Raw genomic sequence first — 20,012 nt, forward strand, 5'->3', positions numbered from 1 at the left:
TAAAATACCGACAAGATCAGTTGTATACAAGTCACAGTTGCAGTAGGTCAAAACAGGTATACAGGTATTGTTATTTAGCACCGTAAAGTATCAGGGAAAGCAGACTCCTCCCCCTGCGGCTGACCGGCCTACGTTAAAAGCAAATATACAATTGTGTCTCTTGCCGCACTAGTCGGGCCCACAAGGTTCACCCGTTCAAAGCTAGGCTGGCCGAACTAGCGCCAAAAAGGTTAATAAATATTGTCTCTTCTGAATATATAAAATATAAAATCTGGTGAGGCAGGGGGTGGGGAAGGGAGATGTGCACGCTATCGGTTTTCAGACGTCCTGGTTCTCTGTAGAGAGTGGGAACAGGAGGAGCAACATGCTTGCTTGTAGTAAGCGTAGACGCAGAGACGGGCTTGGACCACCACTGCGCAATTGTGATATCGATCTTGGCAGTTTTCATCTAGGAGGAAAAAGCAAATGTTACATTAGAATTTTTTTTATATTTAAAATAATGTATTGTTTTTAAAATATTTTCCAGTTTAAGACTTGTAGTGAATCTGTGGGCCAACCAGGGTTCAGTGGAACCCTAGGGTTCCTCCAGCAATGAGCTTTCTGTGCCCTCCAGGTCAGTTTAAGTAATCTCCATGCATCTATCTTATTATCTGTAAGGGTCCCAAAAAGCCAGGTATGTTAATTATAAAACAATAATCTGAACTGTCATGGTTTCCTCCTCCGGCTTCTGTCATTTTATTGGCCTGTGAGGCTGTCAGCTGTAAACAATAAGGAGGTAAGAAGAGTGGGAAGGATCAGAATGTGACCATAAGGGCATTAGTTTGCATATTAGAGTGACCTGTTTTTTTGCAGTAACTCAGGCTACAATAAGGGTATGCACAGGCTCCTGTTGGTGCTAGTTTAATTTGCCAGTCAATGTCAACACATTTGGGTGGTTGTATGCGCCCTTGGTTCTAGTCAGGGTACTAAGGTCACCCCAAGTAAAGCACCCTTATACTGTGGTCCTGTCAAATTCTTTTTGCCTCCCTATTGTCTACAATGGCCAACATAGAGGCACGAGTGGGTGGGCAGTCAATCATGACAACTCTGATTTGTGTTTATTATTAAAGGGTCTTAAGTTTGTTACCATTCAAAAGGCCAATTTACAATGATACAATTTCACCAGTCACTAGTTGCATGGATAATAATGGCTTAAATCAGCCTATGTATTCTTATATTTCTCAGAATGGATGGTGAGACCTCTTCTGACATGATCATCTCCTCCATGAACTAGAGGAACCTCATGGATTTACTCTCTAAAATGTCAAATAAATCACAACATAACAGGGGCCAATCACAGCTGATGCAAAGAAAGCTACAGAGAAAACCAGATATAGGGGACTTGTCATCGCAACCACAGAGAATTATTAGAGGCTGGAAAGGTGGACAAATTTATTAACACATGCTATAGTCAGTAATATAAAGGGAAACTGTTACATAGGTCATCATTCCATGCCAATTCCACATGCAGAACTCTTGTTTCATGCCAGTGGTCAACCAAGGTAATAGCAAGAACTTTGGTCTACCTACCACGGCTATGCCTAATGGTGTTTGGAGTCCTAAAGCATAAATTAAATTTTTTTTTAGCAACAGTTAATTTTTTGTTTACACTTAAGGGCTAAATAGCTGCCATGCTGTCATGATTATCCAATTGATTTGGTAACTTCTAAATTTTTTTGCCTACATTTTAACAATAATTTTAGCCTTATAAAATCAAAGGTCCAACATCTACACAGACTTCCTGACAACTAACATAGGATTATAAGAGTAGATATGGGTGGTTCAACATATTTCACACCTCCTGGTGTTAGACAATCAACATCTACAGTGTCACATTCTATGGTTATTGCATTAAGGTGTATGCTGTGCGGATTTAAATGCTGTGGTATTTCATACATTGGCAGAACTAATAATGCAGTCCTGTAAAGAACATCTTTAACATTACATGAACAAGTTCATTTGAATTTGACTAACTATTACTAGATATTTGTATATATTTAATATATTCCTATAGGGATGGCATTAATTAGTATAGTGAAGGTAGTAGGATTGTAAGTCTTGTCATACTGACACAGGCAGCATTGATGAAAATTCTTGGCCGTCACTGACACTCATGTGCACTGCAAAGCATTCATTGTTTTATTAACCTCTTAGCTGCTGGAGAGGCCTGCACTGCTATATCAGTTCGAGGTCGGACAGTTGTCTTGGTCTCCTCACCTAGTGCGGCCGAGCAGGGCTGTGTGTTGCACAGTCTCTTCTCCTCCGGCTTGGAATCCAAGTCACAGAGGTGACTGAAGCTCTTGTCGGCTGTTAGACAGCGAACCTCCCTTACCTGGACACCACCGAGACAGGACTGCGAGCACTAAAGAAGGAAAAAGAAGCAGGACTGAATTCATATATGTACATATAGTACATATATTATACATAATATATATATAGTACAACAAAATGTTTAATACATTTTCAATGAGTTCTAAAGATTTGTATGGGCATTCAAAACCCAGATGATGCATACAAAAGCTCTTAACACCTACGCTAACATTTGTACCAATACAAACTTGTCATACAATGTATTGTATATTGACATGCTCATAAGGAAGGTTATGATATATCTGAGATCTCATATGTGAATAAACAAATAAATATCAATCTTTCCTTAGTCTGGGTTTCAACCACTGTATTACAGGAAGGGGTATGTTACCTCAACAGGAATTATTTAACCCTAAATGCAGTGGTGTATTGCCTTTGATTTTCAGTGGCAACTCAATGCACTTGTATTACAGCACACAACAATGCAATACTATCATTATGTCCAAAAAAAAACTATTTAGGCTCACCCTTTCCTTTATTACTCTGTTGTTCCTCTATTGAAGCAAATTGTACCTTTTTTTGCATTCCTCTGGACCAACTATGTCCATGGGGTTTTATATCTGGCATATGTTTATTTCCCTAGTGGTTGAACTATGTCTTTTTTCAACCTGATCTATGTAACTATGTTCCATTTGTCTGGTTGGACCATTGTGATATGTCCTAGTATGGTCACATGTAGTAATAGAGTTTTTAGCCCCATGTAGGCTTCTGCCATAGACTTTCAGCCTACACAGGGCTTTATTTTCATTCTCAAGGATGAACAGAGCAGAAAACAAGGGTAGAGAGGAAAGTATAAAAAAACAGTGGGGTTGGCATTAAAGTAAACCCGATTCTTTTTGTTTTTACAGGGTCAAAGCTCTGGCTCACATCTTTGGCAAGCTTTACTCTCTCTCACCTATATGTCCTGCTACTGAATGCACCTTTACCATTACTCTGATTTGTCGATCTGTATATCATTGACCATACATTTTCCCAAAGATTTTTAAATTATTAGCAGATATTTTTTACACAGATAGACTTACTGTGCTCCATGGTGATGTAAACCAACGTGACCCACAGGATCCAGCATTACATGATTGCAGACCAGGGGGCTTCTCAAGGTGAGCGCACTCTGATGGGTCCGTCACATTGAATTCAGGTCCTAGTTTGCTGATGCAGATCACATCTCGTCTCTGGGAGCCTTCACCACAGTCTGCTGAGCACTAACATAGGAATTCAAAGAAAATTAGGACCGGGAGTCCTTCAAAGTGTTTTCGTAATTCTTAATTTCCTTAATACATAGTTTTTGCTAATATTTCTAGATATAGCGGTGAATACAATCAGCCCAAATGTGGCTTCTATAGAAATAAAACAATAAACCAAATTCATAACATAAATATTGAGAGTTTATTGTGCCAGGACATACCTGGGTCACCCATGTTCTCCCATGATAGTCTATCGTCTCCAGTCTTGGAGAGCTTTAATAAATCAGGCCCTTTGTTTATAAGCACTTGTGTTATATATTTGTCTCACCATATCATCTCACCCATCAATAATATGGGTAAACTGCAAAAAGTGCCTGGTGCTTTCAAAAAGAGTTCAAAAAGGTAATGACTCTCTTGTTCGAAGAAACCCATAGCAAGTGAAAAGCAAATATCATGCATTTCAGGCATACTTTGCAAAAATAACCAAAAATGCCTTAAAAAACATCAAAGTGGTCTATTTTCTTTTTGCAAGAAAATAGAAGAGCTGCTTACCTGAGACCAAGGTCCTGTGTACCACTTCACTGTCCGTTCACAGGGTCCACTGTTACAAACCCTCATGTCGGAAGGCTTAGTTCCTCCACAGGCTTCCTGAGACTCATCCGAGGCAGAGCTAGACAGACAGAAGACTGAACGGCGTTGAATTCCCATTCCACATTCTGAAGAGCACTGCAAACCAAAAAGTTAAAATCTACCAATGATACAAAGCCTAGAGTACCAACATAATATTTAAGCTTCATGAACTTCTAACTTTCTACTGAAGTTCTAGATAAGTTGCAAAGTATGTTAGGATTTTAGAAGATGTCATGCAAGATCTTTACCCTGTTCTGCTTTACAGATAATAGGATAAAAAATTCTGGGGCAATACATTCTTTTATGAAGTTACAGTAAATTTAATGTAACTGTATATTTATACCCAGTATTGCAATAGAAAACACTTTATATATTACATTTTATATAAAGTTCTTAGCTGTATATATTAAACCCATCTGTCAGTAATACGAGTTTTCTATTGGCGATAACTTACCGTTGAGCTCCATTCATTGTGGAACCAGCTGCGGACACATGGACCCATGTCACAGGCTTCGTTGGTGCTAGGTCGGAGGCGGTTGCTGCACTCTCCCTCACCAACTATGTCTCCTTGGCTGCTAATGCATCGCACATGCCTTGTCCTCTGTCCAACACCACACATGACAGAGCACTGCAAATACAAAGATGTAAAGATGAGAATGATCAAAATAGAGAAACAGTACAAAAGGAGATGGCTGTCTCAAAACAGTCAATTTTAAAAAGAACAAATATTTTAATTCTCTGCTTTTACCGCTGACAGTTTAGGAAAGTTTGTAGAGCTTATGTGTGTGTGGACACAGCTGGCAATAGTAAATGAAAATAGCCAGATTGGTTAAAACAGTTTTTTCAAAGTTTAGTGATATTGATGATTCTCTGGGACATTGATCATTACATTTTGCAATTCACATTGCCCAGTAACTGGTCATATGGATTAAAGGCCAGATTGAACTTTATGCAAGTAGTTTGATTTATAGTTTCCTTTATCCAGTGCTGACTTTGTACTGGGGAGGACACTTGTACAAGCACCCTGACTAAAAGTAAAATAAAATGCTTGCTTTTTTCTTTTTGAAATGTTACTGATTTGCTTCCCCAAGTCCCTGGCTGCTGCAAGTATTTGGCTAGTCGGATGGGCTTAAGACATCTCTCTCCCATCACACACAGACATTCTTCTAACTGAGTTATACATCTTATAGTGATGTATAAGACTTCAGAAAGAACCACCGTATGTAACACGGGAAAGGGTGAGCTATACCGCCAGGCATGCAAAGATCTATGTTGGTTAGGGAGGCAGTCACAAATTAATGTACTGGCCACCAGATTGACCATTGCAAGCTACAATAACACCCAAAAATCCCAAACACACCCAGGGCAGCTCAAGACCGCAGGTGTGTGCCAAATCCAACAAACCAAAAAATGGCAACAATAGAAGACTGTCAGACTGCCCTGTCTAATCTCAGTTTTGTGAGGTTAAAGAAAACCACTAATGTGAGCTTTAAGGATGAATTGCTTCACAATGTTTTCAGCTATACAGGTTATTGAGTTTTTTTAATACTTCATATACTGTTTGTTAAAGATATTCAAAAAATACTTGAGTGGCCATGGCCTGGTCCACTTAAGATAATCTTGGGTATACAACCCAGAAACACATCTATTATCAAGTCTCTATATGTATTCTTATCATGTGTAATACAATACATAATACTGCAATTTTCCAAAGGGTTCTGGGATACACATTTGCTTACCGAGCTCCAGTTGCTTTGGATCTCCCATTGGCTGCAGATACGGAGTTGACATGTCTGAGTGACATTGGGTTTTGGAAGACTACCACATCTCTGTGGGTGGACCATAGTTGTACGATTTGCATACATCTGCCGGCAGAGGACCTGACGGTGTTGTATTCCAGGGCCACAAGTCCGGCTGCAAACTGACCAATTTCCAACATCCCAACTGCAAGAGAAAAAAAGAAAGTAAGCGCTATTATAAAAGGGACACTGGGACAAATAAATTGATTTTAAGTGTCGAATGTAAGATATGTCTTAATTGTCTAGGCAGGGTCTGTTACTATGGAAGGAAATGCTTGTGACCTCTATATATAAAATTGTTTAATATAAGTGGTTAATGGCTACCCTGAAAATCTCCATCTACCTTCAACCAATCAAATATTAGATGTACAGATTGTTACCTTTACTAAAGTCATGTTTGTAAAAATGTATGTTTTTTCCGTATTCGCTTGATCCCCTTCCTTTCATACTTAGCTTTCAAGTGCTCTGTGTATTGCGTGGTATATTTTATGCAAGCTGAATGCTAAACTCAAGGGTATCAAAAAAACAGCCAATGGGGCATTTCACTGGTACCCAAGGAAAAAATAAACACTGCGGGTTCAGCCCCACAGGAAAGATAATTTTAATTTTCCTACAAACTTGCCATTTAATTAGACCAAAAGTTGGAAAAAGTTTTATTCCCTGACAAACTTTAAAATCGAGACGTTGTAATACTTTTTAATTGTCACTCAGAAACATAATTCACTCAAATGAAGCAGCGTATAACCATTTTGCAGTAAGTATTTAAAACAAACGTCACATATCTATTTTTTATTCTATAGCATTCTGAAATTTAAAAGTAGAAAGAAAAAATGTATTCACCACTGAATGGGCTGTTAAATATGAGGATATGTTCAAAAGTGTCTTTAAATAGAAGTTTTGCAATAAAAAGAAAACTATAAAATAATTTTTAAGGAAATCAATAGTTGATAAATGTGTGAATTCAAAATGGCAATAAAAATCACCAGAATATTGCTGATAATATTTTTTGGAATTAACATTTTTTAAATATTAGAAATTGGTAATGAGATTTGGTTGCAGTATTCCTGCATCCCACTAGATGGCACTGTATGCTCTATATTTGCAGTAGGCAGGCGGTTGGATATTACCGCTATGCCAATATAAGTCCAGCCATCCGATCCAAACTATTCTGCAAACATTCTGTATAAATAATTGGCTTGGACATGAAAAAGCCTCTCTGTTTTATACCGAATCATGTGTAGATGTGTATTTAACCAGTCGGCTAACTTTGCAGATGTCAATTTAGATTTTCTTTTTTTTCAATTTAAACATATGCTAAATAGAACTTGAAGTTTAAATAGTGAAAAATGTGTCCTGGGTTCATTTTCTGGACTGTCATGATGACAATCACATATACCCTTCTTGTATTCACATTTGTCTGACAAAGGTAAAAATAAGCAGAGACTTGTAACTTGTTAAAATGTTACTGCATTGTACAGTGGGTATATAAAGGTGTGAGTGATGGTTAATAAACAGTAAAATTAGTAGTCCTAAAGGACTGAATGCCAACCCTACAGTGTAGATAATGTTAGACAAGAAAAGAGGAAAGGAGGGTTTTTGGTAAATATAAAGTATTGTCGTCAATTATAATTCTCATATACAACAATACAAGACGTGATCATTCCAGTAGGCCACAATAGAGACTTGTGGTCTATAGAATGTAGTATTGGGCCCTAGTGTCATCTAGCATATTGTGCACATACATAGCTATAAAGTATTATAACGCGCAGAGGAAATTGTTCGTACCGACTGTTGTACCTGATGCTTTTCACCCTATTGGGCTTTCTCAGGAACGGTGCATCAACAAATTGTTAGACATGCAGTTATTGTATCTACATTCATAAACATACATATAAATATTAGTAATATAATTGGGTGTGGATGAACTAAAATACAGATAATGATGATCGAAAGTAAAAAATCATATAGCATATGTACTATATGATTATTTACTTCCAATCATCATTATTGATCAGTAGTGGAACGGAGATGATTGAAATTCTTTCTTCTGCCTGCAGCAGTGATACAGTCATAGGAAGTGAACTTCCTAGGAATAGCAGTTGTCATGTACCCATGCAAGTTGTGCAGTATGGTAGCAGTGAATGGGTGCTGTGGGGGTATAAGTGCATTATTACATACAGAATAATTTGTACTTACAAAGCGGGGCAGGGCTGAGTATTGCAGGCCTCCTCCTGAGGGAACGGCTTGGTTGACAGATCACATTCTTCTTCGTTCACCTCATCCAGGGAGCTCCTAGAGACACACTGATAAATGGGATACCAGAACCCTATAGAAAAACAGGCATTTGGAACAGGTTAGACAAGTGACCTTAGGTATAAGTAGAGCAAAACCCATTTGAAGCAGATCAGACGGACCTGTCAATAAAGTCTCAATGATGATGAGGAATCTCGAACTAATGTCAGTGTAATACCATTGACAAAATGCCCTTTTAGTGTCTTACTATCAGTTTTTTGTACCCCCTTGAATCCTTCAAGTTGGCTGTATTGCATAGGAACATAATGACACAAGGACAGAGCAAAGGGATTAGCTTAGAAATCTTCTGCTTCTCATTCATTGTCCAGTCACCAGTCTGGAAGCATGTTTTTGACTTGAGTCCTTATGTAGTTACTGCAGTGGATGACCTGGTTGCATTGCCAATTAGGAATACTTGATTGGTAAAATAGGCTGAACAGAATTGTGAATGCTCTGCCAGGTCCCATATATGGAAAAGAAGATGAAACAAAGTGCTGTTTCACTGCACTATGGTAGAGACCTTTACCTTTGCCGCAAGTCACGGAGCATGGAGTGTTGCCCACTCTTCTCCAAAAGAACTGAGACTGCTCTGGCCAGTAGTGGATGGGAGGAGCAGAAAGTGGGGGGATTCGGACGTTACGTTGCAAAGTTCCAGCTGGTCTTGGTGGTTGAGGTGGTGGCCAGGCTTGAGGTGGAGGGACTACATGACGCTCTACAGGAAGACCCCGGGAACTGGTCTGAGGAATAGAGTCACTGGATGGAACAGATCTATGAGATCCTACAAAGCGAATATACAGTGTTTAAATTCATTCAATATAGCAATTGCTTAGTCATACAAAAGATAATATTCCTAAAGATAGATTATAGCCTATTTATAGGTCTTGCAATAAAATTACAGTAATTTCTTATATAGCTTTCACAAATGTACTTTTCACCTTCTCTACCCCTCTCTCTCACCTTTATAAAGGAGCCTCAAGGCATGTACTATCAGCTAACCCATGGCACTTAGGGAATTATTTGGTAATTTGTAAAACAAGGACTGTAGTATAAAGCATACATATATATTATATCAGTGTGAAAACTAATGAACACAATTAAATTGGCTATTATTGATTAAACTATAGCAAAGTGGAAAACTATTGTACAGATTTGGAACAAGCCAACTCTCTGAATTCTAAATAAAGATGAGAAATATTTCAATGTAAAATTGTATTATCTAACATTGACCTGACACCTAGTAAACATATCCTGTCAGACTTTACGCACGTTGTCAGAAGAGCGCCTCTTACCGTGCTCCTGCTGTGGGACGTGCGGGACGTGACCAGGGTTATCAGAGCTGGGTGGAGAGGAGATGAAGTACTGAAATGACACTCCCGGGTTATCTTGCTGAAATATCATCTACAGAGAATGAATAGAAGTAAACAGCAGTCAATGGTTGTATGTCTGCAATCTGCAAAAATATATGCAAATATACATCAATGTATTTTTTTATTGAAGTGTTGTGTTTGTAAATGAATTAAAGTGAAATCAAGTGTGGTAATTTATATATGCACCTAAATGCTGCTAAATCACTAAAATATATTATTACTTATTTCACCATAAAGTTTTAACAAAGGGATGTGTCTGAACTGGACAATGGGACCCTCCCCCATTGTGATGTCATCATAACATAACTCCGCCCATTCTTCCATCACAGATCTGAGCCTGTGATGAGAGGGACACAGCCCGGCTACTTACCTGAGCCTGCGATCCATACAGGGGATGTGGTCCGCAGTTCTGGCCAGTGTCCCCCGCCAGTGGGGTCCTTCTCCCGACCCAACTTGGGGGTACACTGGCCAGAGCTGCAGACCACCAAATTTTTCTTGCAGACCACCAGGTCCATTCTAGGTTTACTGGGTCACCCAGGTTCTCCTATGATAGTCTATTGTCTCCATTCTTCGAGAGCTTTAATAAATCAGGCACAATATTATCAGCTTGATTATTAGCAGGCACCATGTTCCTCAACCACTGGAGCTTACCAACACTACTTAAATTACAAGGAACATGTGACATACTCCATTGCTCAAGCAATGAAGGACCTTGTAGGCTCCAAGAAGAAAAGATGGTTCCAAGGAAAGCCAGTCTTCCTCAAACTTCTTAACATGGGGAAACCATTAAAATAACTTTCAGGTTTTAGGGAACCCTTGACATCTATATGAAGCTCATAGTATAGTGGTGATCAGTGGAAAGAATGCCCTCATCCAGCTTCTAAATTATTCCATTGGTTATTTTATGACGTTTGCCTGGTTAAACCAATCATTTTGGAGTATTCATTTTAATGGTCACCAAATGGGGATATGGTGTGGTGTGTGTGTCAACATACATTGAGTGTCAACATACATTGAGTATAAAACTTGTCTTACAAAATGTGGGAGCAATATTTCCACCCCTGAAGCACTATATCTTGCTTTCAGTCACCTTACACATTTTTATAATAAATAAAGAAATCACAGCGCTCAATGAAAACGATCAAAAATAAATGACTATATGAAGTGACGCTACTATCTCCGCGTGATGTTCATTAAGGTGTAGAATTTGTCAGCATTGCTAAACAAACTTGTAAAGTTACTGCTGAATACACATTTTCTGACCTGTGACCTTTGAAGTACAAAGGTACATGTGACAAAACCTCATAAAATCACAATTACTCAAATAACTGTGCCATAATGGATTTGTTAAAGTTATCACCTCTGGCATCAAATCACATCTAAATGGTAACAGTAACACTGAGGTGTCAGAAAGAATGTCACAGATGTTCCTGAGTGTTTACTGAACCAAGAATGTAACCTTACAGGAATTGATAGATTTTGCCATGTGTTATTCCGTTATAACATACATGACCATGTGATTCCTGAATTTCTAAACAAAAATCTTTTCCTGTTTTTGTTCCCACCTGCAAAGGTCATCTCCTCTTTAGGAGACATTATTTATGTGCTACATGCCCCACTGACATTACAGCACCTTCTTTGGATTTGTATCATGTTCCCCCAATCATGTTACCACTCCTCCCATTGATATTTGTCACTGTTCCTCCCATTGATATGTGTCACTGCTCCTCCCATTGATGTGTCACTGCCCTTCCCATTGATATGTCACTGCCCCTCCTATTGATATGTGTCACTGCTCCTCCCATTGATGTGTCACTGCCCCTCCCATTGATATGTGTCACTGCTCCTCCCATTGATGTGTCACTGCTCCTGCTATTGATATGTGTCACTGCTCCTCCCATTGATGTGTCACTGCTCACCCTATTGATATGTGTCACTGCTCCTCCCATTGATGTGTCACTGCCCCTCCCATTAATATGTGTCACTGCTCCGCCCATTGATGTGTCACTGCCCCTCCCATTGATGTGTGTCATTGCCCCTCCCATTGATGTGTCACTGCCCCTCCCATTGATGTGTGTCATTGCTCCTCCCATTGATGTGTCACTGCCCCTCCTATTGATGTGTGTCACTGCTCCTCCCATTGATGTGTGTCAGTGCTCCTCCCATTGATGTGTCATTGCCCCTCCTATTGATATGTGTCACTGCTCCTAACATTGATGTGTCATTGCTCCTCCCATTGATATGTGTCACTGCTCCTCCCATTGACCACTCATCACAACTGATGCACAGTCAGTTTCTTGGTATTGATTCTTTGTAATCAATCAAAATGAAAACTGATCCCTATGTTTTTTACTGAATTGATCACATGTATGTGTAAAAGGGAGGCCCAAAAGCCTGCAAGAGGGGAGCTAGGCAGGGGACAACATGACTGTGGGGGGAAGGCCAAAGAGGTCACAAGATGATGTGAGGGGAAGGATAATTGTCAAGAGGTTATTGATTGGTTATCTTATAACAATGGGTGGGGAAAGAAAGAGCATAAAAGGCTAGGGGACAAGAAAGGGGCAGTTCATTTTAACAAGATTTGTCCGAGTTTCCCACCCGCCCACCCTGGTAGTTTGGTGGTTTGATGTAAGGAGTGTTTGGCAGTGTGAGGTTCTAGAGGAAAAAGGTGTTGGTTGAAGGTATGGCAAATTGTGATGGGTGTGGAGAGCCATCGATGCTATGGGGTCTCCAAGTTTGGGTAATAATGTTGGTGAAAAGGTTAATGGAGGGAGGTATGCGTAATTGATATTGTTCCGGTGGCTGTGGAGTGGCGCCTGGGAGCAGTTGTGTGTATCAATAAACGCAGATCCCGGGTTAATGGTTTATGTGGGGGTGAAAAGGTTGAGGTATATGTGGAAGAAGGCTCTTGCATGCCACATGATCCAACATTTGCTTAAACCGAAATTTACCAGGAGGTCTCAAAAAACATCAGATATGCAAATGTTGGCTTTGGCTTTACCCACTTTTGTCTCTCCAGCTTTGATGTGTTGGGTAGCCTCTCCAATCAGTGCAAGGAGCTTGGAAAATAAAAGAGAAGAGGAGGAGCCAAAATCCACTTTTGGAAGAAATAAGATGCTTTCAATACATTTTTAGCTGTTCAGGTCTCTGGGTCTACTTTTACATTAATAAAATGTGTAGGAAATTCCTATTTAAATATATTATGATTGAAAGAAGTGAAATCCGATTATTAAACCGGTGGGACAAGTTACAAAATGGCCTGGTATGTAGTTATTTATAAACTTTTTAAAGGGTGGCTGTGGATTTTCACCCCTCTCGTCACAATTACAGGGAACCTTTTTAGCTTTGACAAGTTTCTATCTACCTGTTAGAACAAACACCTGGAATTCACTTTCTTTCAGAAAGAAAAGCTTTGCTCTTTACTAAGTAGAAAATCACACTTTCCACGCAGTTCGCACATCACTGAATGGAAGGATATGAATCAAGACATCAACCAGCAACAAGGTGCTGAATCTCTACCAACTAGGACACGGGTCAGTAAAACAGGGCATGGTTCCTGGATAAAGGATATTCAGCTAATTACAAAACCTGTCCTGCAGTGACACCACCATCAATCATCCAATCATAATGCCTGAAGTTTCCATTCTATTGCTGAGCGCAGTGTGTTGTTTTGGGGAAGAATGTGTTTTGTTAAACTTTGTGCGCCCTTGTGTGTGGATTATAGGAAGCTGTGGCGGTACGACAAACTCATTACATTTAATGGATTTTCTTTATAATCTGTGACTCTAGATGTGCCCTAACCCTGGCGCCACAATTTATTATATGTTAATATTCTACAGTGCTTTGAGCTAAAAGAAAATAGAGCAGAAGCTATAGCAATATTGGAGGACAAAATTGGCACATAATAAAATATTTGGATACCACTTCTTTGGTGTGCAGATGCACCTTATTCTGTATGGCCTTAGGGCAGCCTATTATTTTGAATAGGATGCCTAGGACACTAGAATGTCCAATAAATGATGCATGCACCATATTGTGCATTAGTACATTGCCGTAAGTTGCACTGCATTCCATAGACAAGCTGCAATGGCACTGCATCAAACCAGCATAAACCATCACAATGCAATGGTGTGAATTAAACCTACATCATTCACACCAACCTGTTCTACAATGCACATTGATGTGTCAAGCAATAAAGTGAGTTGCATTTGCGCAATCCATTCCTGTCCAGGACACCGCAATAAAAAAAAAAATATTTATAATATTTATTATTATATTATATTTATAATAAATATACCCAAGTACTATAATACTTTAGTTAGGTTCCCTTTAATAAAAAAAAATTGAAAAATTGAATTAGTTCTTGCGGTCATTACACTTCACCCTTCTTCCCCTCAGCATTGGCAATACTAAATAGCACTGTAAGACTTACAGAATTCTTTTACAAAAATAAAGCCAAGTTAGATGTGTTTATTTTCCTTTTAAAAGGGTCTTTTGAGGAAAGGGTTCTCCAAAAATATTGTGGCTTCCAAATAAAATCAAAGTCTAATACCTCTGGATAGGTGTTCTTCTGGCTGAAATATCCATCCATGGAAAAATAAACACACTGTTAAGATGCTGGAACAACATGTAAGTTCTGTATTATTTACAGTGCAATAAACTGTGATTTTTATTTTTTATTGAGAACATGAACGATTTCCAAGCTAGAACATCAGGTACTTTGGTTTAGTCCAGGTGCCAGGCAATACTTTGCTAGAAGTTTTTCAAGGTTTATGTAAACCTTTCTTTGAACGAAAGTTAGGGGATTCTACTACTGACCTCTCACAAGAATCATGCTGATATAAGAAAGCAGGGTAAAAAGGAGATGAGCTTATTATTGAGCTTCTTTTGATTTCACTGTCAGGTCAAAGGCTGGTGGAGGTACAAAGTTATTTTCTGTATAGCCACTAATTTTGTTTTGGTTAGACCGGGAAGATTTAGGACACCTGAATGTTTTCCATTTGCTGTCTGTGTACCATTAGAGATATCTACATTCAGTTTCTTCTTACCTCTTTTCCCGGGAAAAAAAATCCAAAAACATTGGATTTCCCCTTACATTCTTTCTCAGCCACCAGTACAAAATGAGGGGTGGATCTGCCCAATAGGAACACAGACAGCAACACTTTCCCACTCTACCCACAACCAAGATGAAAGGCTTTTGCCTGGAGATACTTCATGTATAGCAGAGAAAAAAAATAAGGTTCCACAACAGCACTTCTCCAATTTCATTACTGGATATGTCAAAATGCTAAATTAGTTAACAGAACTTCCACTATTGTCTTATCAGCTTTTGCCAGCCCTTAATATATATCAATCAAAGAAGAAACAAGTGGGGAAAGGAACAGGGCTTTATGACAGTAGACGTAAATTAAAATAACATTTTGTTGCGCTGAAGTTCTATCATTGATTTAATATTCACTTCTAATTTAGGCACGATTTGAGAACAGTCTTTAGGATAAAATTGGTGAAATTCGTTAATTAGGTAAACTCGATGTCCATTTGGTCCCAACGCTTTTCGCCAGAAAGGCTTCTTCAGTGGAGGTGGGAACAGCACTTAGTTTTGCTAAGTTTTTAAATGATATTTGATTCTAAGTATTTGGAGTATAAAATTGTTCTGGGAAAATGGGTCTTTATATGTAGTGGATATAATAGTATCTGCTTTAAAATGTGCAATCATTCATTGGAAGGGGTTTGAAAATGGAGGTTTCTAAAGTGAGTTTCCCAATGCTTGGGACAAGAGACTGTACTAAGCTGTACTAATGGATCAATCTTAGAACAGCTTTAGTGCAACTTGTGCAATAAAATCTTTCTTTAATTTACGTCTGTTGACATAAAGCCTTATTCTTTTCTCTGTTGATTGATATATGAAAATACAAAAAAAAATCAGTAAAAAGAAGCGACATATAATTAGGTAGAACGTCTACTATTACATCCCATCCTATTTCTGTCATCTTGTAGACTTCATACCTATAATCAAGTTTAGAATGACATCATTTATAGGAACATTTGCCATGGATGGATGGTGGATGCCCAGCCCAGAAGACTTTATCTTTGCAGAATAAATGAGCTCATCCTAAACTTGGCACAAAGAAGGATTTAGATGGTGAAATCTACATCACCTACAAATCACTCAACCTACATGCATTATTAGAACACTTTTTAAACCCAAGAGGTAAATTCTAACAGCAGCAGTCCATCAAAAAAGCCAGATGAATGCTGAACTGTCTTTAAGTTTTGGGGCATGAATGTATAAGAACAGGGTGTGTGCTCTAAAATCCACCCATTGTCATGAACTGGGCAAGACTCTACCTAACACCACAATCCTGACAATTGTGTTTCAGTCTGAAGGTTGACTGTCAGGTTAATTTAAAGCTCATTTCCATCCAACTGGTAAATTTGATTGTGAAAGAAGGACAGGAACATAATTATGCCTGTCAACAGTAAGACATGTATATCTTTGGGAACATACTATATAGAATGTGTCATTGGTTAAATTGACTCATGTTTAGATAATAGTCTTGAAGGAATTCTTACGTACAAATACATCTAGAGCTTCAGTGGTGGGACCCGAGGCTGTGAATGATTCTCCTTCTTGCTCATCACGACTAGGTTGGTTATAGGTAAAAACTGTTCCTCCGGCTTCATATTTTCCAGCAGGGTCTACTGCCCAGTTACCATTAATGATACTCTTCCCAGATCGATTTCTTAAAGCTGAAATTACAATTAGACAAGTTTAGGTTTTCTATTAGCAGTAAGGTAATGGAGAACATAAAGAATAAGGTATAGTCTAGTAAATACAATGGGTAGTTTCCTAATAACTTGTAGAATCTTTCTCGAGAAGAAAAGTTGAAAATGAATCTTGGAGATTATTATTGTACCAAAAGAGTAGCTGATTCTTGGAGCAGATCTGATACTTGCAACAAATATAGAATAATACTTAAAGTTGTTACAAAAAAAGCCAATAAAAAACCTTAAAAATGTACAGACTTGATGCACTACTAAGATTTTTTTGCCATGACTTGTTTATGTTAGCATTATGTATATCTTGTCACACTTACCTGTTCCTCACTAAAGCACAGGCATCTCCCCCCTGCACATGCAGGCAATTCTGACGCTGGGCGTACCTCTGTTTCTAAGCTTTATCAACTCCGTCCATGCCGCTGGCCAATCAGAAACTAGCCTCTTAAGCAACCCTGGCTATTTAGCTAGCTCTCAGACTCCATTTTGTGTTTGTGCAACAATTTGTGTCTCCTTTGTGTCTCCATTGTGCCGAGCCCTTAGTTCTGTGAACTAGTTCCTGTACACTTGCTGCTTAATCCAGTGTTTTCTGTGTCCAGCTCCTGTGTTAACCCCTCAGTGTCCAGTCTGTTGGTTCCCAGCCAACTTCCCTGTGCTGTTCCTGTCTGCCTGTGGATATCCCTGCTTCTCCTGTGCCTCCTGCTGTTTCCAGTGTTTCCAGTGTTTCTTGTGCCCGCAGTGGCCCCTGTGTCATTGCTGTCTGTCTCCTGGATCCCTGGCTATAGACCCCTGGCATGTGACCTGACCTCTCTTGCTTGCTGTCTGTCTTGACCCCCGGCTTTTCTTGACTATCCTCCTGCCATGTGATTTGGTACCGTGCTTGCCCACCTTGGTGTGCCCAAGGACCGTAACCTGGCCGTAACCAGCAGCGCAACATCCTCACCATCAGAGGCTCTAGAGGAAACCTGGTTATGGCCTAGACTCTGCGCCTTGGCCCTTTCTAGGGCTACACCACCTCCATACGCCTCCCCTAGTGGTCCTGTCTCTCCGTGCGTGACACACCTTGCTCCATGTTATTTCATACCACCTAATTTCTGCCAGTTGTTCGTTCACATCTTCTATGTTACTGCCAAACAATTAATGAAAAAAAATTCTTACCTAAGTAGTTTGGACTCCAGTTAAGTTCTCGGATGCTGATCTGTGTGGCACCTTTTGGAATCTCCAGGATTTTGTGGTAGCCAATTGGAACGTTGGTGTCCTTAAACGTTCCTGTGATGAACTTGCATGTTGAGCTGTCCCCTCCACAAACACCGCAGGTGTCAAAAGTGCTATTAGATCCAAGAATGCCATCGCAACCTGGACTCTGAAATATGAGAAAGGACATTACCTCAAGCACTGTGCAAAGACCCTTATTACTTCACAAGAACAAACATATTTGTACATTACCGGTGGCTCACTTGGCAAAGTTTTGCATGATATAACCATAAGGGACAGTTGTCTATTTTAGTTATTGGCTAATTAAAAATAATAAATAATCTTTATGACTTTTGTCAAGTAGAGTTGATCTCAGTCTTTAATGCACTACTGCCTGTAGACATTTCCATAAAATGTTTAAACAATTACTGAGCTACAATTCTAGTTCAATCAACCATTGCTCGAATTAATAGTTGTTTGGCCCATGTGTGAGCCAAATAACGCAATCTAGTGACTTATAATGAACCCAACAACTCTGATCGGAAACCACAAAGACTTTTTCATCTTTATTTCATGAAATCTTGATATCCTCTTTTTTTACTCAATGAATGAAGGTCTTTTTAGCTCCAATGAGCATGAAGAAAGACAATATTGAAATGTCAATAAACCCTGGACACCTGCTACAAAGTACATAGAGACGTGAGTTGAAAAAACAGACAAGTCTATCAAACTCAGATTGTCTAATTCCAGGGAAGTAAAACATTACAAAGGAGCTGTTCGATTTTTGCTGAAGCCATCAAGATCTCAACCATGTAAGGTTCCAGTCTATTACCATTTGCCATTAAATTCTTCATTTGTGATAGACGTTTCTGACTAATTTCTAAAAGGAAGCCAATCTGAGGTATTGGGCATACTTTTGCACCCTGTTTTTGAAATAATTTACCAATATCTTTGTATTCAGTGCAGGCAGATATGAAAAAGCAAATGTTTATTGCTCTGCCTTCATTAATACAATAAATTATGAAATACAAGGAGTGTTAGTACATGAATGTGGCTTGTTATCAGCCTTTTACAACTCACTGTGCAACAGAGCTTAGAGAGGGTGAAGAATCATGAAAAGCCAGTACTAGTAATGCCATAAAACTTATGTGCTTTCAGAATAAATGGCAACACACAGCAAGGTCTGTATACAATAGCTTATAGAAGAAAGGAAAGTGATAACTTTCCTATACGCAGAACCCCCTTGTTTTCGGGTTAAACATTAAACATGGTTACGATTATTGATTGACTGAATCTGTAATTGATCAACATATTAATTTTCTCTCTTTGGATAAGGTATTTGCTTTATTGGCTACATGTTTAAACCTTGTTTATCCTCTGTAGTATTTCCTATGGTCCCTGATGAAGCCCTCCTGTGAGCGAAACGTGTTGGGTAAAAAAACTCATTCTAACACCTCTGCTAAGCTTTATTTACTTCTGGGACCCTCAATACTAGATACAACAATGTGTTTTTATATTTATAAATGCAAGAATTATTTCTTTGCATAGATTTTAGAAAATTGTTAATTGAAATTGCTAATACAATTTAAGTCTATCACCAAGCACCTAAAAAAGCCTTCTTTTTCTTCTTACTTCTAACTTTATCTTTTTTTACCATTATTAGTTTATTTAGTATAAAAGAATTAGAAATACAGCAAAACATAGAAGAGCTTAGATAACATATTTCCCGCAATTCCATTTCCAGACAGCAGTTTCTATGTGTTTGGGACAGTTACTCCTAGATTTCCAACAGTGTCTTGTTTATAGGTGACCACGTGTACTCCACACCCCTGTCTGTCACCCTGATTGTGTAGCTATGAAGTTATCAAGGCATCACTACTTCACAACTGTCTGTCATTCGGCAGATAGCATTTGACACTTTACCCTCTAGCCTGCCCCCAGTTGTGTTTTTTTTCAGAGGCTCTGTACACTTTACTATCTGTTAGGCACAAGTCAGAAATAACAAATTAGTGTCAGAGTAAATAACAGCTTTATCTATATCAAGCTTCTGCATAGTCAGAATCTGGGCAACAAAAAAAGAGTCCTAACATGAAATGATCACTGCATCCTAAATGTGTGTTCAATTTATAAAGAAAAAATGATGATGTAACGTCATTCATCTGATTTTGTTTATCTGTTCTGAATTCATCCTTTAATTTGATTATCTTGATGCTATATTGTTTTAAATGCAGTGACAGCAGGATTGGTTGACCAGTTAGCAGAGACACTATAGATTTATAGACCAGAAGGATCTGAGTGAGGCTGCGTGTTTGGATGAACCCAATTCTGACATAAGAATATGTTAGATCGTACACCAGACA

General features: G+C 38.8%; 1 protein-coding gene across 2 annotated transcripts in view; it reads right to left on the reverse strand.

Annotated features, from left to right (window-relative positions):
* Positions 1 to 256: 256 nt before the first annotated feature.
* ADAMTSL4 (ADAMTS like 4) overlaps positions 257 to 20,012 on the reverse strand; it is a 133,061-nt gene continuing 113,305 nt past the window's right edge. The window contains exons 8-18 of one of the 2 annotated variants that reach the window (XM_072428890.1): positions 17,617 to 17,821; positions 16,259 to 16,431; positions 9,604 to 9,712; positions 8,841 to 9,092; positions 8,219 to 8,348; positions 5,963 to 6,167; positions 4,678 to 4,851; positions 4,146 to 4,319; positions 3,432 to 3,611; positions 2,187 to 2,401; positions 257 to 448 (exon numbers count right to left, since the gene is read on the reverse strand). In XM_072428890.1, coding sequence (XP_072284991.1) covers positions 445 to 448; positions 2,187 to 2,401; positions 3,432 to 3,611; positions 4,146 to 4,319; positions 4,678 to 4,851; positions 5,963 to 6,167; positions 8,219 to 8,348; positions 8,841 to 9,092; positions 9,604 to 9,712; positions 16,259 to 16,431; positions 17,617 to 17,821 — 1,821 coding nt within the window. In that variant the 3' untranslated portion in view covers positions 257 to 444. The remainder of the gene's footprint in view (positions 449 to 2,186; positions 2,402 to 3,431; positions 3,612 to 4,145; positions 4,320 to 4,677; positions 4,852 to 5,962; positions 6,168 to 8,218; positions 8,349 to 8,840; positions 9,093 to 9,603; positions 9,713 to 16,258; positions 16,432 to 17,616; positions 17,822 to 20,012) is intronic. The other variant, XM_072428889.1, reaches the window with a different exon arrangement.

The sequence above is a fragment of the Pyxicephalus adspersus genome, chromosome 12 (genome assembly GCF_032062135.1).
Source record: "Pyxicephalus adspersus chromosome 12, UCB_Pads_2.0, whole genome shotgun sequence".
In the NCBI taxonomy this organism is placed as follows: Eukaryota; Metazoa; Chordata; class Amphibia; order Anura; family Pyxicephalidae; genus Pyxicephalus; species Pyxicephalus adspersus.